General features: G+C 37.8%; 1 protein-coding gene across 3 annotated transcripts in view; it reads right to left on the bottom strand.

Moving 5' to 3' along the window:
- Nucleotides 1–14598, bottom strand: part of FER (FER tyrosine kinase) — a 442861-nt gene that overhangs the window by 137757 nt on the left and 290506 nt on the right. For all 3 annotated transcript variants that reach the window (XM_061152123.1, XM_061152124.1, XM_061152122.1), the window contains exons 14-15: nucleotides 8524–8639; nucleotides 5976–6070 (exon numbers count right to left, since the gene is read on the bottom strand). In XM_061152123.1, coding sequence (XP_061008106.1) covers nucleotides 5976–6070; nucleotides 8524–8639 — 211 coding nt within the window. The remainder of the gene's footprint in view (nucleotides 1–5975; nucleotides 6071–8523; nucleotides 8640–14598) is intronic.

The raw sequence follows: 14598 nt of genomic DNA, 5'->3' as shown, positions 1-14598 counted from the left end.
GCCATTGAATTTCTTTATATAGCCATTAAGAAAATATTACAGATATCTTTTTAATCATGTAGAATCTGTAATGAGGTCACCTCTTTCATTCTTGATATTGGTAATTTGTGTCTTTTTTCTGAATAGTTTATGTAGAGGTTTTATTAATTTTATTAATCTCAAGGGATTCTATTGATTCCTTTTCCTATTATATTTTTCCCTTCTTTTATACAAACATTTTGAGTTAATTTGCACTTAACGTAGAAGTCAAGATCACAATTTTGAGTTCTTCCTTCTTTTCTGTGTATTTAGTGCTAGATTTACGTCCCTAAGCACTGCTTAATAGGCATCATATAAATCATATAAATACTGAGATTTTTTTTCTCATTTAGTTCAAAGTACTTTCTAAGCTCCCCTCTGACTCACTGGTCACTCAGCTATGCATTGCTTACTTTCCAGATATTTAGACATTTTTCAGAAATCGTTCTGTCCTTGAGTTTTACTTTATTTCTGTTGTGTTCACAGAACGTGTGTGTGTGTGTGTGTGTGTGTGTGCGCGCGCGCGCTACTTGCTCAGTGGTGTCCGACTCTGCGCCCCCAGGGACTGTGGCTCGCCAGACTCCTCTGTCGAAGGATTCTCTCCAGGCAGTACTGGAGTGGGCTGCCATTCCCTTCTCCGGGGGACGTTCCCAGCCCAGGCATCGAATCTGCATCTCTCATGTCTCCTACATTGGCAGGCGGGTAACACTAGCACCACCTGGGAAGTCACCAGAACTTAAATTTTTACAAATTTATTGAGTTTTGTTTCATGGCCCAGGATATGGTCTATCTGGGTAAACATTCTCTATGTAGTTGAAAAGAATGTATATCTTGGTGATGTTGGGTAGAGTATCCTATAAAGGTCAATACATCAAACTGACTGATAGTGTTATTCACATAGATATTATGACTTCCATAGTGGATATATTTATTTTTTTAAAAATCATTTACAATAGCATCTCAGAAAACCAAATACTCAGAGAGAAGTCTGACAAAAGACGGAAAATCCTATACACTAAACTCTACAGAACCTTGCAGGGGGAAATTAAAGATCTTACTAGAAAGATGTATCATGTAGAGGGGTCAGAAGACTCAATATTGTTAAGAAGCCTATTAACCCCAAATTGATCTATAGATTCAATTTAATCCTAAACTAAATTTCAGCAACCCTTTGTATAGAAACTGAAAAACTAACAAAAAAATTGATAGTGAAATGCAAAGGACCTCTAATAGCCAAAACAATTCTAAAAAAAGAATAAAGTTAGACAACTAACATCACCTGATACAAGACTTACTATGAAACTACAAGTGGTCAAGACAGTGTAGTATTGGCATTACAACAAACAGAAAGACTGACAGAAATTAGAGTCCAGAAATATGTGTGCATGTTAGTCACTCGGTCCTATGTCTGACTTTTCAGGATCCCATAGACTGTAGCCTGCCCAGCTCCTCTGTCCATGGAAATCTCCAGGCAAGAATACTGGAGTGGGCTGCCATTCCCTTCTCCAAGGGATCTTCCTGACCCAGGGACTGAGCCCATGCTTCCTGCACTGTAGGCAGATTCTTCACCGTCTGAGCCACCAGGGAAGTCCAGCATCCAGAAATATAATTACACACAAATATATTTTAAAAGGAAGGTTGAAAATCAGGAGAGAAAGAAGAGTCTTGATGCTGGAACAACTGGATATCTATATGCCAAAAATATGAACTTCAAACCATTCCTCACAATCATATGAAATAAACCACAGACCGAACTATAAGTTCTAAATTCTAAAACTATAAAAATTGTATAAGCAAACATAGGAGAAAAAGTTTGTAATCTGGGATTCAAAGAGTTCTTAGATTTACCATTAAAAACATGACCTGTAAGGAAAAATAATAAACTTTGAAATTTAAAAATATCTGCTTTTTAAAAGACACTGTTAAGAAAATGAAAAAACAAGTCAAACTGAGAGAAAATATTTGATAATTATACATTTGATAAAGGACTTATATCCAGAATTTATAAAGAATCAAGACTCAACTGCAACCTGCTTGTGTGCTAAATGGTGTTCTAGTCGTGTCTGACTCTTGTCATTGTGTAGTCGCTAAGTCATGTCCCACTCTTTTGTGACCCCACAAACTATAACCCGCCAGGCTCCTCTGTCCATGGGGATTTTCCGGGCAGGAATACTGGAGTGGGTTGCCATTTCCTCCTCCAGGGGATCTTCCACACCCAGGGACTGAACTTGCATCTCCCGCAGCTCCTGCAATGGCAGGCAGGTTCTTTACCACTATCACCACCTGGAAGGCCCCAATTACAACAACTCAAATTTTTTAAAAGTGGGCAAATTATTTAAATAGAGACTTCAAAGAAGATTATGAATGGCAAATTAACACATGACAAGATGCTCATATCATTAGTCAGTTGGGAAAGAAAATTAAAACCACACTAAGACACTTCAACATAAAATTATAATGTCTAAAGATTGAGCATACAAAGTGTTGATGAAAATGTAGAGAAAGTGCAGTTAGGAATGTCAACTAGTATGACAACTAGTATAATGACTTTAGAAAGCACTTTAGCAACTTCTTAAAATTTTAAACATGTACATTCTATCTAATTCACTTATTCCATTCCTAGGTAAATTTTCAGCAGAAAAATGAAAGTGCATGTCAGTACAAAGACTTGTACATAAATGTTCACAGCAGCTTACTTTGCAGTAGCCCTAAACAGGAAAGAATCCAAAAGTCTATCAATAGTTGATAACAAATGGAATATATTCATATAATGCAGTTCTACTCAGTAAAAGGTGAACTTCTGAACACCATGGACAGATCTCAAATATGCTATATGAAACAAACTAGACCCAAACAAGAAAAGAGAAGTACAGACTGCATGGTTCCACTTATATTAAATTCTAAGAAATGCCACCTCATACACAGTCACAGAAAGTAGACCAGTGGTGGGCTGGGACAGGAGGCGAGAGTGGGAGGAGGAAGGGACTGAAGAGGCATGAGGGAAATCTGAGGGTGAGAGGCGTGTTCATTACTTTGGCTGTGGTGACGGTTTCACAAGTGTACACATATGTCAGCATTTTATATATATATAGTATGTCAATTACATGTCAATAAATATGTTTTCAAAAAGACTGAAAAATTATGGCTATTAAATATTAGACATCTGACATCCTCTCAAGACTGAGTGAAGTTAAGTCCGACACTTCAAGGCAAAGCAACCGACAGTTTTTGTTGCCAGGGACAACATTCCAGCTTCCCAATGCAAACTAAAATTTTGGAAAACACATACTTGCTGTCAAGAAACCGACACCTCCTATTACTTTTCCAGTGAGATTAGGGATGGCAGTAATGAATGTGATCTTTTGATACTGCATAATCAATTATATCACTGTTCGGTTACTTGATATTTTCCAAATGAGATATGACAAAGCATGATGCTACAAAAATCACGCATTCATCTTAAAAGATCAACCAACTGAATTAATGTAACAGAGTATGAAAAGTTCAGTGTGGTTTCACATCCCACACTGCAATGAACCTTCAAGAAAGTTTAGCAAAGTCTACTGCGGTAGGCAGAATGTGAAGATGGCGTCCCAGTGGTGTCCCACCCTAACCCCTGGAACATGTGAGCATGGTCAGATACCACTCCCATGATTATATATATTTTGCCATGTAGCACACCTGCCCTAAAGGTAGGCAGCTTGGGCAGGTGAACCTGTTCTAATCACAGAACCTCTCAAAACAGCAGAGTATTCTCTCACCTTTTTTGAAAAACAACACAGAACGAAAGAAAAAACATAAGAGCAAGTTAGAGAAATTCAGAGCATCTGAAATATGTGACACACTGTGTCTGAAGATCAAAGAGTGTAGAAACCCGTAAAGAGCTGGGAGATGCCCTTGGCTCACAGCAAGAAAAGAAAGAGAACCTTAGGTCATTTCTCAACTGCAAGAGATGAGACTCTGCCACCACCCAGAAGGAGTCTGGTAGTGATTCTTCCCCAGTGCTCCAGACAAGAGCTCACTTAGATATCCTGATTTTTGGCTTTGGGAGACCCTGAGCAGAGAACTCAGTCAAGCCTGCCTGGACTTCTAACCTACACAACTGTGAGGTGATAAACGGATGTTATGTAAAGCTGCTAAGTTATGATCATTTGTTGTGCATAAACAGAAAGCTAATACACTTCCCATAAATCAAAATGCACATAAACTCAGACCCAAGTTGAACACTGTTTAAAAAAGAAAAAAAAAAAGTAATAAAATTGGAAACAACCAAAGTGTCCATAAATAGAAGGCCCATTTAAATTATATAAAACTAAATAATGGAATATTCTGTAGCCATTATAAAGAAAAGGTAGAACTATATGGATGAATAGGAAACAATGAAACCATGTTATATTAGAGAAAAAAGAAAGCTGTATGATTTTAAATAATTAAAAGATTTGCATAAAATCATGGTATTCTATATTAAATATTTTCCTGGGGGGAAAACGACAAAAAATTAAATAGTTCGCTTTGGATTAAGATTAGATTGTTGAGTAGGAGGCTTTTATTTTTAATTTTCTGCCTTTATTACATTTTGAATTTTCTAATGAAGTTTATTATTCTCAATCATCTAAAAAAAATCAATTAAGGTTACTATTTAATGTCTAGATAAACACTTCCCTGGCTCTCTTCCAAAGCTATCTTTTGTTTTATTCAGTTTGGACCTCCATCAGGAATTTGTTACCATGGTCCTTTAGTCAGTTACAGTAACACCAAAATTACTTTTCCTCATCAGGTCTGCCCCACCTCTCAAATCTAACTTTTTTAGTGACATCCTTTATTATCTGGGGGCATCATCTGCATTATGTAAATGTTGTATGTATTCATAATACTTAAACATACTATTTTTGGTAAAATTATAGGCTATTCAACTGTTTTTAAAATTTTAGACTATAGTCTATTTTTCACAACTGTATGAAAGCTACTTTGAGATTTAATCACAAGTAGTGTAAATCATGCAAATATATATTGCCATCTTGAGAATGAAAATGATTATAATCTAGGAATCTTGCAGTTATATGGTGATAAAGAAATATTCTAATAGCAATCAAACCAGGTGGTATAACTGGACCAACTGTCCTGAAATTATGAAAGGATTATGTGAAAAGTTTTCAGTGGGCAATCAACAATACCAGGTTTATGTGATGTATATTCAAAGTTAGAAACATTTTTCATATTCCTTTAAGTTTCTTCTTTTAAAATGAGTAAACATTTTAGGTAAACATTAAGGTAACAAAGCAAATGCTTATCAGTTATTAAATACTGTATTTGTAAATATTATAAAGATCATATTTTGCCTCTGATCATATTTTCTACAACAGAAAGATGCATCAATATAGTAAAAATAAAGATATACAATATCAGTTTGACGTTATCCTTGTTTGTTGGCAAAAGTAGTTAACCAAAATATCTGGCAGTTTTAAAAGTCACCAGAGAGAAATATAAGGATAAATTCCAAGAGAGATTACCTTTTTTTTGGTTCACATATTAAAGAAGTTCAAAGTTTGTGACCCAAAGCATTATGGTATTATGTACAACTTAACAAGAGGAGGTGTGGTAATGTACTTGTAAAATGACATAAATGAACTAAATTCTTAGTGCTATCATTACTATAAAGTCGAACTAAGTAGACAACTTTTCTAAATAGTCTTTCTCACAGAAACATTATATATAACTAAATTCCACGTGGAACTGCAATGTAATAATATATCTCCTTTTAAAAAGGTTGACATTTTCTAAAAAACAGCAAGTATTAGAAGCTATGAAAACAACGAGTACATGTACAAGCTCTTCATCATGAGGAAAATGTTAAAGAAATCACAGAAAACTTCACAAGGAGAAATCAAAGAGACTATATATAAAAGCAACAAAACGACACTAAAACGTCATTGAGGAAACTGCTAAAATGGTATTACCTGGAACCAGTTCCATAATGATGTAGATAGGCTGTCTCTGTGTGCAGACCCCTATAAGTTTCACAATATTGGGGTGATCATACTGCTTGAGAATTCTGGATGAGAGAAATATAAGAATAGTCACCATTTAAAGTAGTAAGCATTAATTTATGATCATGTGTAGTGTGCACAATTAGGACACACAATTTTTAAAACTTAAGTACAAACACAAATTATGATAAATGGGATGTATATAAGTTTTGATAAATCTTGGAAAAATAGATATAAATGAGTCAGCTTTTAATTATATGAGTCAGCTTTTAACTAAATATTCATTTAAAAACTAGTATCCACCCTGAAAACTAACAATCATGCTAAATCTGAATAACTTACTCAGTCCAAAATATGTAGAACTACTTTCAAAGCATCTGCTTTTCAATGCCCTCACAAAAGCTGAAGAGTATTAGTGGACCAAAAACTGTAAGCTGTTAGGGCAGCATCTTTCTGTTTAGTTTTGCTTTATGTATACAATTCATTTAAAACAGATAAATTTAAGAACAATTCATATTGGTAAATGCTATAGAGTAATCACTTCACGTTTAGATTTCATAATACCTACTTGACAATCATGGTCAATTTCAAATAGTATAAACTCAAAAGTTTTGAGAAGCCTGGCAGAAAGTTAAACAATGAGTAATATTAGATTAAAGTTAAAGCAAGGAAGTTTTGTTTTGGATAAAGGCAGAATTTCAGAGGGCTATAAAAGTAGCAAAGACTCATCTACAGGACTCAAAGCATGAGTTAAAAATAGATTAGATGCCCTCACAGGCCTGTCTGCCCTGATGATTTCTGTTATCAAGTGATATTCCATATTATCCTGTTGACATAGTTATAAATTCACTCATATTTGAAAAAACACAGGTTCTTTCCTAGGAGAATGAAAAAAATAACTTCATTTGGAGAAAGATGAAATAGTTTATATATGTGCTATACATGTACAACTAAAGCAGAGACAGCGCTAAGAAAAATGTCACAAATCGAAAATGTACAATGTTTATTAACAAATGAAGACAGACTAGGAAGAATTCTAGAGATAAAAAAATACTGTTAATAACTGAGTTTACAGTTTCTATAATGAATTAGAAAGGGAGTTTTAGAATGATTGACTTTAATCCAAAATGTCATTTCTTAGGTTGAAAACTGCTTAATAAAGAAATTCTACAAAATAGCCAGGATGAACCCAAATAACATTAAATATTTAAATATATAGATCTATCTTCTAATTAAAAGATACTTGAGAGCTTACATGGATATAACTGTCATTTTTAACAGCAAATTTCATAGTCTCACATTAGAAGAAGAAATTAAACTCTATTTTTCAATAAAACATTCACAAATTAGAAAGCAAGATACTTTAAGATATCTGTGAATAACTAAAATGATGAGCCCATGAATTTCAGTTGTAATAAGATGCTTCTAAGTTCATTATAGAATATTTTTTCTCAATTGCTGATAATATATATATGAAAAATGCTTGCAACTTTATTCCATCAGTTCAGCATAGATAACATTTAATAAATGTACCCAACTAGTGTAATACATTGCTACAAATATCTACTGTTTACATGGAGAGATGACATCAAGATGCTCCACTCCACGGGATTTAGTTCCCTCACTGCATGTCCTCTGTTCTTCCAGGGCACTTTACGAAGCTTTGCTTTTACATACAATGCCTGAAGGAGGTAACACACCCACCCCCCACACACACCTCTTTTCCTCCTTCCCTTTACACCACCAATCTATGATCTATACACCCTTCTTCTTTCCCTCTCAACTATCCATCCACTCTTCCATACATCTCCCGTTCATATGTCCATTCTCTGTCCAAAGCCCCTTTCATTTGTTTTGTGTTTTGTTGTATATTTTTGTGTTAGTTGTATATTTTACAACTAACTGAATCGTTGTAACTACTTGCAATATAGGGCTGGCAAGTTGCAACATTAAATTTTAGCTAAAACTGAAAATTGGGAAGACAATCATTGTAGAAGATCAATTAGGAAAGAAACAATGTAAATTTTGGAACAAAGTCAGACACTGAGCTGAAGAAGAAATCTGAGATTCTAAGAAAAGAACTCTGACAGCTGGGAACAAACAGTCAAGCCATAATCTCTAAGGAGAGTAAGGAAGATGTCATTAAATTCTCAAGGTATATTTACATTAACCATTTTATTCAGAGAATACAGACTATTTTTATTATAAGGTCAATCACAACACTACATATATACATATGTGCATATGCATATGTGATAGAAGCAAGAAATACTGCAATTTTTTTTAAAAGACTTGAAGAATATTTACTGTTCTTAGCATCTGGCTCTTCTGATTGTTACTACTAAATGACCTAGAGTCTCACTTCAAAAGAAAAACTTTTTGTTTTCAGAATGCCTACTTTTGAAGACTCTGAAAGTACCTACTTCTAATTCATCAAGTCATAATTTAAGGTATCTTCAAACATACATTTTAACGAATCACTTTTAAGTACATGTTAACATTATTTTAGAGAACTCACTTGGCTTCTTGTAAGAATTTTATTTTCAGTTCCTGAGGAAGATCTTCTTTACACGTTTTAACAGCAACAGCAGTTTTATCCTTTAATATGCCCTTAAATACTTCACCAAAATTTCCCTGAAAATACAAACAGATTTATTGTTCAGTGCATAATACAGTCACATAAGTCTTTGAAAAATTCCAGGCACGCATGTAATGATGAGCTTTGAGTTAAGAGTACTCTGTTAGCTTTATTCAGTTTCAAGCAGAAATAAAGACTGGGCAGGCTGCTCTTTCCAATTCCCCAACTTTAAATATACTACCCAACACTCCAGCCGTGCGGGAGACCGAGGCTTGAAGGGAACTGGAGAGGAAATGGTAAAAACTGAAATAGTGTAAAAGGAAAGACTAACACGGTCAGAAGCACCTAAGTCTCTCCCCGCCTAATCCCCTTTACCTTCCAGCTCTACATTTCAGTATCAGTAGATTAAGAAGTCCCCATCAATGCTCTAAGGTAAAGCCACGGTGCTGGGAGGGGACTGGTGGCATTGACCCTCACGGTCAGGGCTCAAAGGAGGGTGTGAGAGGCAGGGGCCAGGTTAGGGCGCCGGAGCCCAGGCCCAGGAAGGGCTGGCAACAGGGCCTGCGGCGCTGTGGGCTCTGAAAAGTGCCAGGATGCGAGCAGCACTGCGAGGTCATCTCTGGCCGCTGTCTGAGCGCCAAGCCCTACTCTGGGGCTTCAGCATACTCTGATTTAAAATGCCTTACTTCAAACACATGAAGAGATGCTCAACATCACTCATTATCAGAGAAATGCAAATCAAAACCACAATGAGGTACAGTGACACACCAGTCAGAATGGCTGCTATCCAAAAGTCTACAAGCAATAAATGCTGGAGAGGGTGTGGAGAAAAGGGAACCCTCTTACACTGTTGGTGGGAATGCAAACTAGTACAGCCGCTATGGAGAACAGTGTGGAGATTCCTTGAAAAACTGGAAATAGAACTGCCATGTGACCCAGCAATCCCACTCCTGGGCATACACACTGAGGAAACCAGATCTGAAAGAGACACGTGCACCCCGATGTTCATCACAGCACTATTTATAATAGGCAGGACATGGAAGCAACCTAGATGCCCATCAGCAGATGAATGGATAAGGAAGCTGTGGTACATATACACCATGGAATATTACTCAGCCATTAAAAAGAATTCATTTGAACCAGTCCTAATGAGATGGATGAAACTGGAGCCCATTATACAGAGTGAAGTAAGCCAGAAAGATAAACACCAATACAGTATACTAACTCATATATATGGAATTTAGAAAGATGGTAATGATAACCCTATATGCAAGACAGAAAAAGAGACACAGAAATACAGAACAGACTTTTGGACTCTATGGGAGAAGGCGAGGCTGGGTGATCTGAGAGAACAGCATCGAAACATGTATATTATCAAGTGTGAAACAGATTGCCAGTCCAGGTTGGATGCATGAGACAAGTGCTCAGGGCTGGTGCACTGGGAAGACCCAGAGAGATGGGATGGGGAGGGAGGTGGGAGGGGGGTTGGGGAACACATGTAAATCCATGGCTGATTCAGGTCAATGTATGGCAAAAACCACTACAATATTGTAAATTAATTAGCCTCCAACTAATAAAAATAAATGAAAAAAAAATAAAATGCCTTACTTCTAGTTTGAAGTTGCTTTTATGATGAGTATGAAAAAAAAAATAAGACAAGATCTTTAAGGTAACATGACAGCTATCTCTAAGCATTCTCCTTCTCTTTCTCTGTATGCATATGTACTTTTTACATAGCTGTAACTGTAATGAGCAAGCATCATAAATAGCTTTAATGCTACTGCTGTTGAGCAAGAAATAACTCAGTGAGGGGTCTGAAAATCAATGAGCATGAGTTCTAAGATAAACATAATTCTTAATAGTCCACGGAATATAAATTTTAAATGTTCCTAATAATTGAAAATTACTAAAATACTGATTTTAATAAACTCATTATTTATTAGATAATTGTTGTTTGCTTAAAATAACATTTATTCTATTTAATATTGAGCATACTTCAGTATTTAAGTAATGAATAGTATTACTATTAAATCTAATATTCAACTTAAATATTAATTGAAAACAATGACTGATTACCCTTACATGAAAAGTAAACATCCAATAAATTCAACACAGTACACATTCATCATAAGCTAGAAACAGAAATATCCTTCCGTGTTATTCAAGGGTTTTTTCCCTTCCCACAATCATCACATAATTTATTATGTCAGAAATAGATCCAGTAAAAGGTGTTAGTATACATGATTACTGCTGGGCCTTTATTTACCTGAATGATTCTGAAGCACTAAAACTTCATCTTGCCTAAGACTTAACATTTAATTCATTAGAAGACACTTGCTGACTAAATTACCAGGACCATTATTCTCTCTACAAGCGTTCAGATTCTCCCTCTAGAAACTTCTGTCTTCCTCCTCACATCTCACACGGCCTGCTTCACTTTTCTTACCTGAGCTGATCTCACCATCAGTTCCTCAGCCCTTCAACCCATCTACCACAGCACTGCCAGATTAATCGTTGCAAGAAAATACTCCTGCCTTCTTGAACATCTAGCCTTCCACGGCCATTTCTCTCTCAGCCTCTGTCTAGCTCCCTCTCATAGCTCTTGACTGCTACATGTATCCTAAATTCAGACAGGGATTTCAAAATACATGCTCTACCGTCTGCACACCTCCCCTCTGCCTCCAAGCAAAGAGCAAGCTAACTGGTCTGGGAGTGCGCTTCCTCTGCCCCTGCTGTGTGAAGAGCGTCCCGACCCCCAGATCATTCCCGCCTTCCTGAGCACCTGTCACCCCACTGGCCCCTCGGTGCACTCCTGCTGGTCTCTGCCCTACAGGGACCTATAGGTCCTGGCTCACAGGAAGCATTTGAAAACTTTGGCCATTCATTTAACAATCTTCACTCAGAAGACTTCCACTCTATTACACTGATCAAGGGAGGACTCTCAAACAGCGAGAAAGACTCTGCTTCACAGACCACCTCTTCTTCATCCAAAGAGGTCAGGAAAAAGGACAGGACACCCACTGATCCCTACCACCTAGCAGGTACAGCTTCATCTCTGCTGCTGGCTCCAAGTCCACGAGGCTGGACTTAATGATGTCGCTTATCTCTGTTTACGACCATCCTCACAGAAGGTCCTGGTGGCCCTCGTCTCCCCCTCTCTGATTCTGATTAGGCTATGTGGACTCCCGCGATCTCCAACTATTTCTCTTCTATCCCCAGCCTCCCCTGTGCCTTCGGGAACTTCTGGTCCATCATTAAAATTTTATCTAGATCAAGATCATGCTCTTCACCTTCTTGCTCTAATAGAAACCTCACTCCCACTTGAGAACACTCAAATGGTGGGTGAGTTTCTTTTGGCTTCTAAAATTGTGATTTCCTTTTAGTCTCCCATACACACACACACCAGGCCTTCTCCCAGTGGCCTGGAGACAGAAAAAAAAGGATTCCACTAGCAGTCTGCTAGTGCTTTTAAAACATTTTCTCTACTGCCTTCCTAAAAACCCCTAGCTTTGAAACTTTATCATTTGATTACATACCCAATACCCTGGCTAGTAGCTACTGCATTAGAAAATATTTTCCCTCATTTGTTGACTATTTGAGCTCCTGAATCACTGTGCCAGGTGTTACTCCCGTCTTAATACTTAATACTTGGAAATTTCAATAGACAATTAAGGATTCTTCCAACACCTCAAACTCTGTTTTGTGACCATCTGTCCTCCAATGATCTGTGTTCCAACCTATTTTCTAGATTCAGATCTTAAACTTTGCCATCAGCAGTAATGCCCCTCCTCGATAACATCTATTTCATTTATCTCATCTTCTGGCTGGCTTTTTATTTTTCTAGCTTACTTCCTCTAGTATCCAGACTGAAAATTCTTTGACCAGTCCAGTTCAGTTTCTCAGTCGTGTCCAACTCTTTGTGACCCCATGGACTGCAGCACGCCAGGCCTCCCTGTCCATCACCAACTCCCGGATTTTACTCAAACTCATGTCCATCGAGCCAGTGATGCCATCCAACCATCTCATCCTCTGTCATCCCCTTCTCCACCCACCCTCAAGAGTTCCCAGCATCAGGGTCTTTTCAAAAGAGTCAGCTCTTCGCATCAGATGGCCAAAGTACTGGAGCTGATCAGCTTCAGGAGTCTTCTCCAACACCACAGTTGAAAAGCATTAATTCTTCCGCACTCAGCTTTCTTTACAGTCCAACTCTCACATCATACATGACCACTGGAAAAACCATAGCCTTGACTAGACAGGCCTTTGTTGGCAAAATAATGTCTCTGCTTTTTAATATGCTGTCTAGGTTGGTCATAACTTTCCTTCCAAGGAGCAAGTGTCTCTTAATTTCATGGCTGCAATCACCATCTGCAGTGATTCTGGAGCCCAAAACAATAAAGTCAGCCACTGTTTCCACTGTTTCCCCATCTATTTCCCATGAAGTGATGGGACGAGATGCCATGATCTTAGTTTTCTGAATGTTGAGCTTTAAGCCAACTTTTTCACTCTCCTCCTTCACTTTCATCAAGAGGCTCTTTAGTTCTTCTTCACTTTCTGCCATAAGGGTGGTGTCATCTGCATATCTGAGGTTATTGATACTTCTCCCAGCAATCTTGATTCCAGCTTGTGCTTCTTCCAGCCCAGCATTTCTCATGATAGGAACCTCCAAATATTTAGATCCTATTATGTTTTACTGTCCATAACCCCCTTAACATCCTCGGTTTCCTTCTTATTCAGCTTAAGTTCCATGGCTCATAATTACTTTCTACCATACACTCCCAACTTCTTTATTCCTCTTAATTTCTAGAACCCCCTTGTCAAATACACAGCCCAGACCAGTTGTGGCATGGCCTACCCTGGACTGATACAGTTCATTGTGGATGGAGAAAATCCACACCGATGTTGACTAGGTTCACTTTAAGAACACATACCTCTAGGGGGTCCTTAATACTGCTCAATAATTATTATACAATTCCTGAGACCATGAACACGCTCATTCTTCTAATTAACTTTTCCTCACCCTTCAACTCTCTTCTTAAAGATTCCGTACCTCCCCTACTACAACCTCACTCTAAGCTAATAATCTTTCTTCCTGATTTACTGAGAAAATTGAAGCAATTTCTGACTTTCAGGTCCACACTGACCCTCCTGCCAATCTTCCTTGCTGTTACAAGATGAACTGTGCTTCCTATTAAAGTCAATCCTCCATTGTAAACTAAATTCCATCCCCTCTCGTCTACTCAATGATATCATTTCAGCAATTCTCATCTCCTTCAAAAATCATGAATTTTTCACGACATCATTCCCAGTGTCAAACCAGCATGCTGCTTTTCTCAGGTTAACCAACAGCACACAAATCATTTCTTCTGAAACCGCCACTGTCTCTGCTTCCTTTCACAGCAAAGCTTCAGAGTTGCATCCTTGCTATCCCTGTTTCCTCTCCTCCCATTCTCTCTTACATATATTCCAGCTTGGCTTTCACATAAAACATGCCAAAGAAAGTGCTCAGTCAAGTCACCAGGAATCTCTCCATTGCTAAATTCAGTGATTCTCAGTCATCGTCTCATGTGACCTCTCATCAGCAAATGCCACCACTGATCACTCCTCCTTCAAATACTTTTTTCTCTTGGAATCTAAGGCATCCTGTCTCCCGGTTTTCTGCCTTCCTGGAGATTTCTCTTCCTCAGCCTCAATCATCTTGCTTCTCTTCTCTGCAGCCTCTTGATTTTGAAGTGACCAGGGCTCAAGCTCTCTCTCCTCTACCTAGACTCACTCCACTGTTGAATGCATCGAAGGAAACCACCAAGCAAGTGCCAATTACTGAGTCTGTAATTTGATCCACACCTCTTTTCTAAGCTTCATACCCAGCTGTTTCTCAACATCTCCGCTTGGAAGTCTAACAGATAATCCTTAATATTTACACGCAAAAACCCTAATCTCAGTCCCCAAAACCCACTACACCTAAGCCGATGCCCTCCATGTCTCACACCCCACGTAGGGTCCATCAGGATATTCAGC

This window comes from Dama dama, chromosome 9, assembly GCF_033118175.1.
Source record: "Dama dama isolate Ldn47 chromosome 9, ASM3311817v1, whole genome shotgun sequence".
Classification (NCBI taxonomy): domain Eukaryota; kingdom Metazoa; phylum Chordata; class Mammalia; order Artiodactyla; family Cervidae; genus Dama; species Dama dama.
Note: the sequence above shows the minus strand (reverse complement) of the source record. Positions and strands in the feature narration are given on the sequence as shown.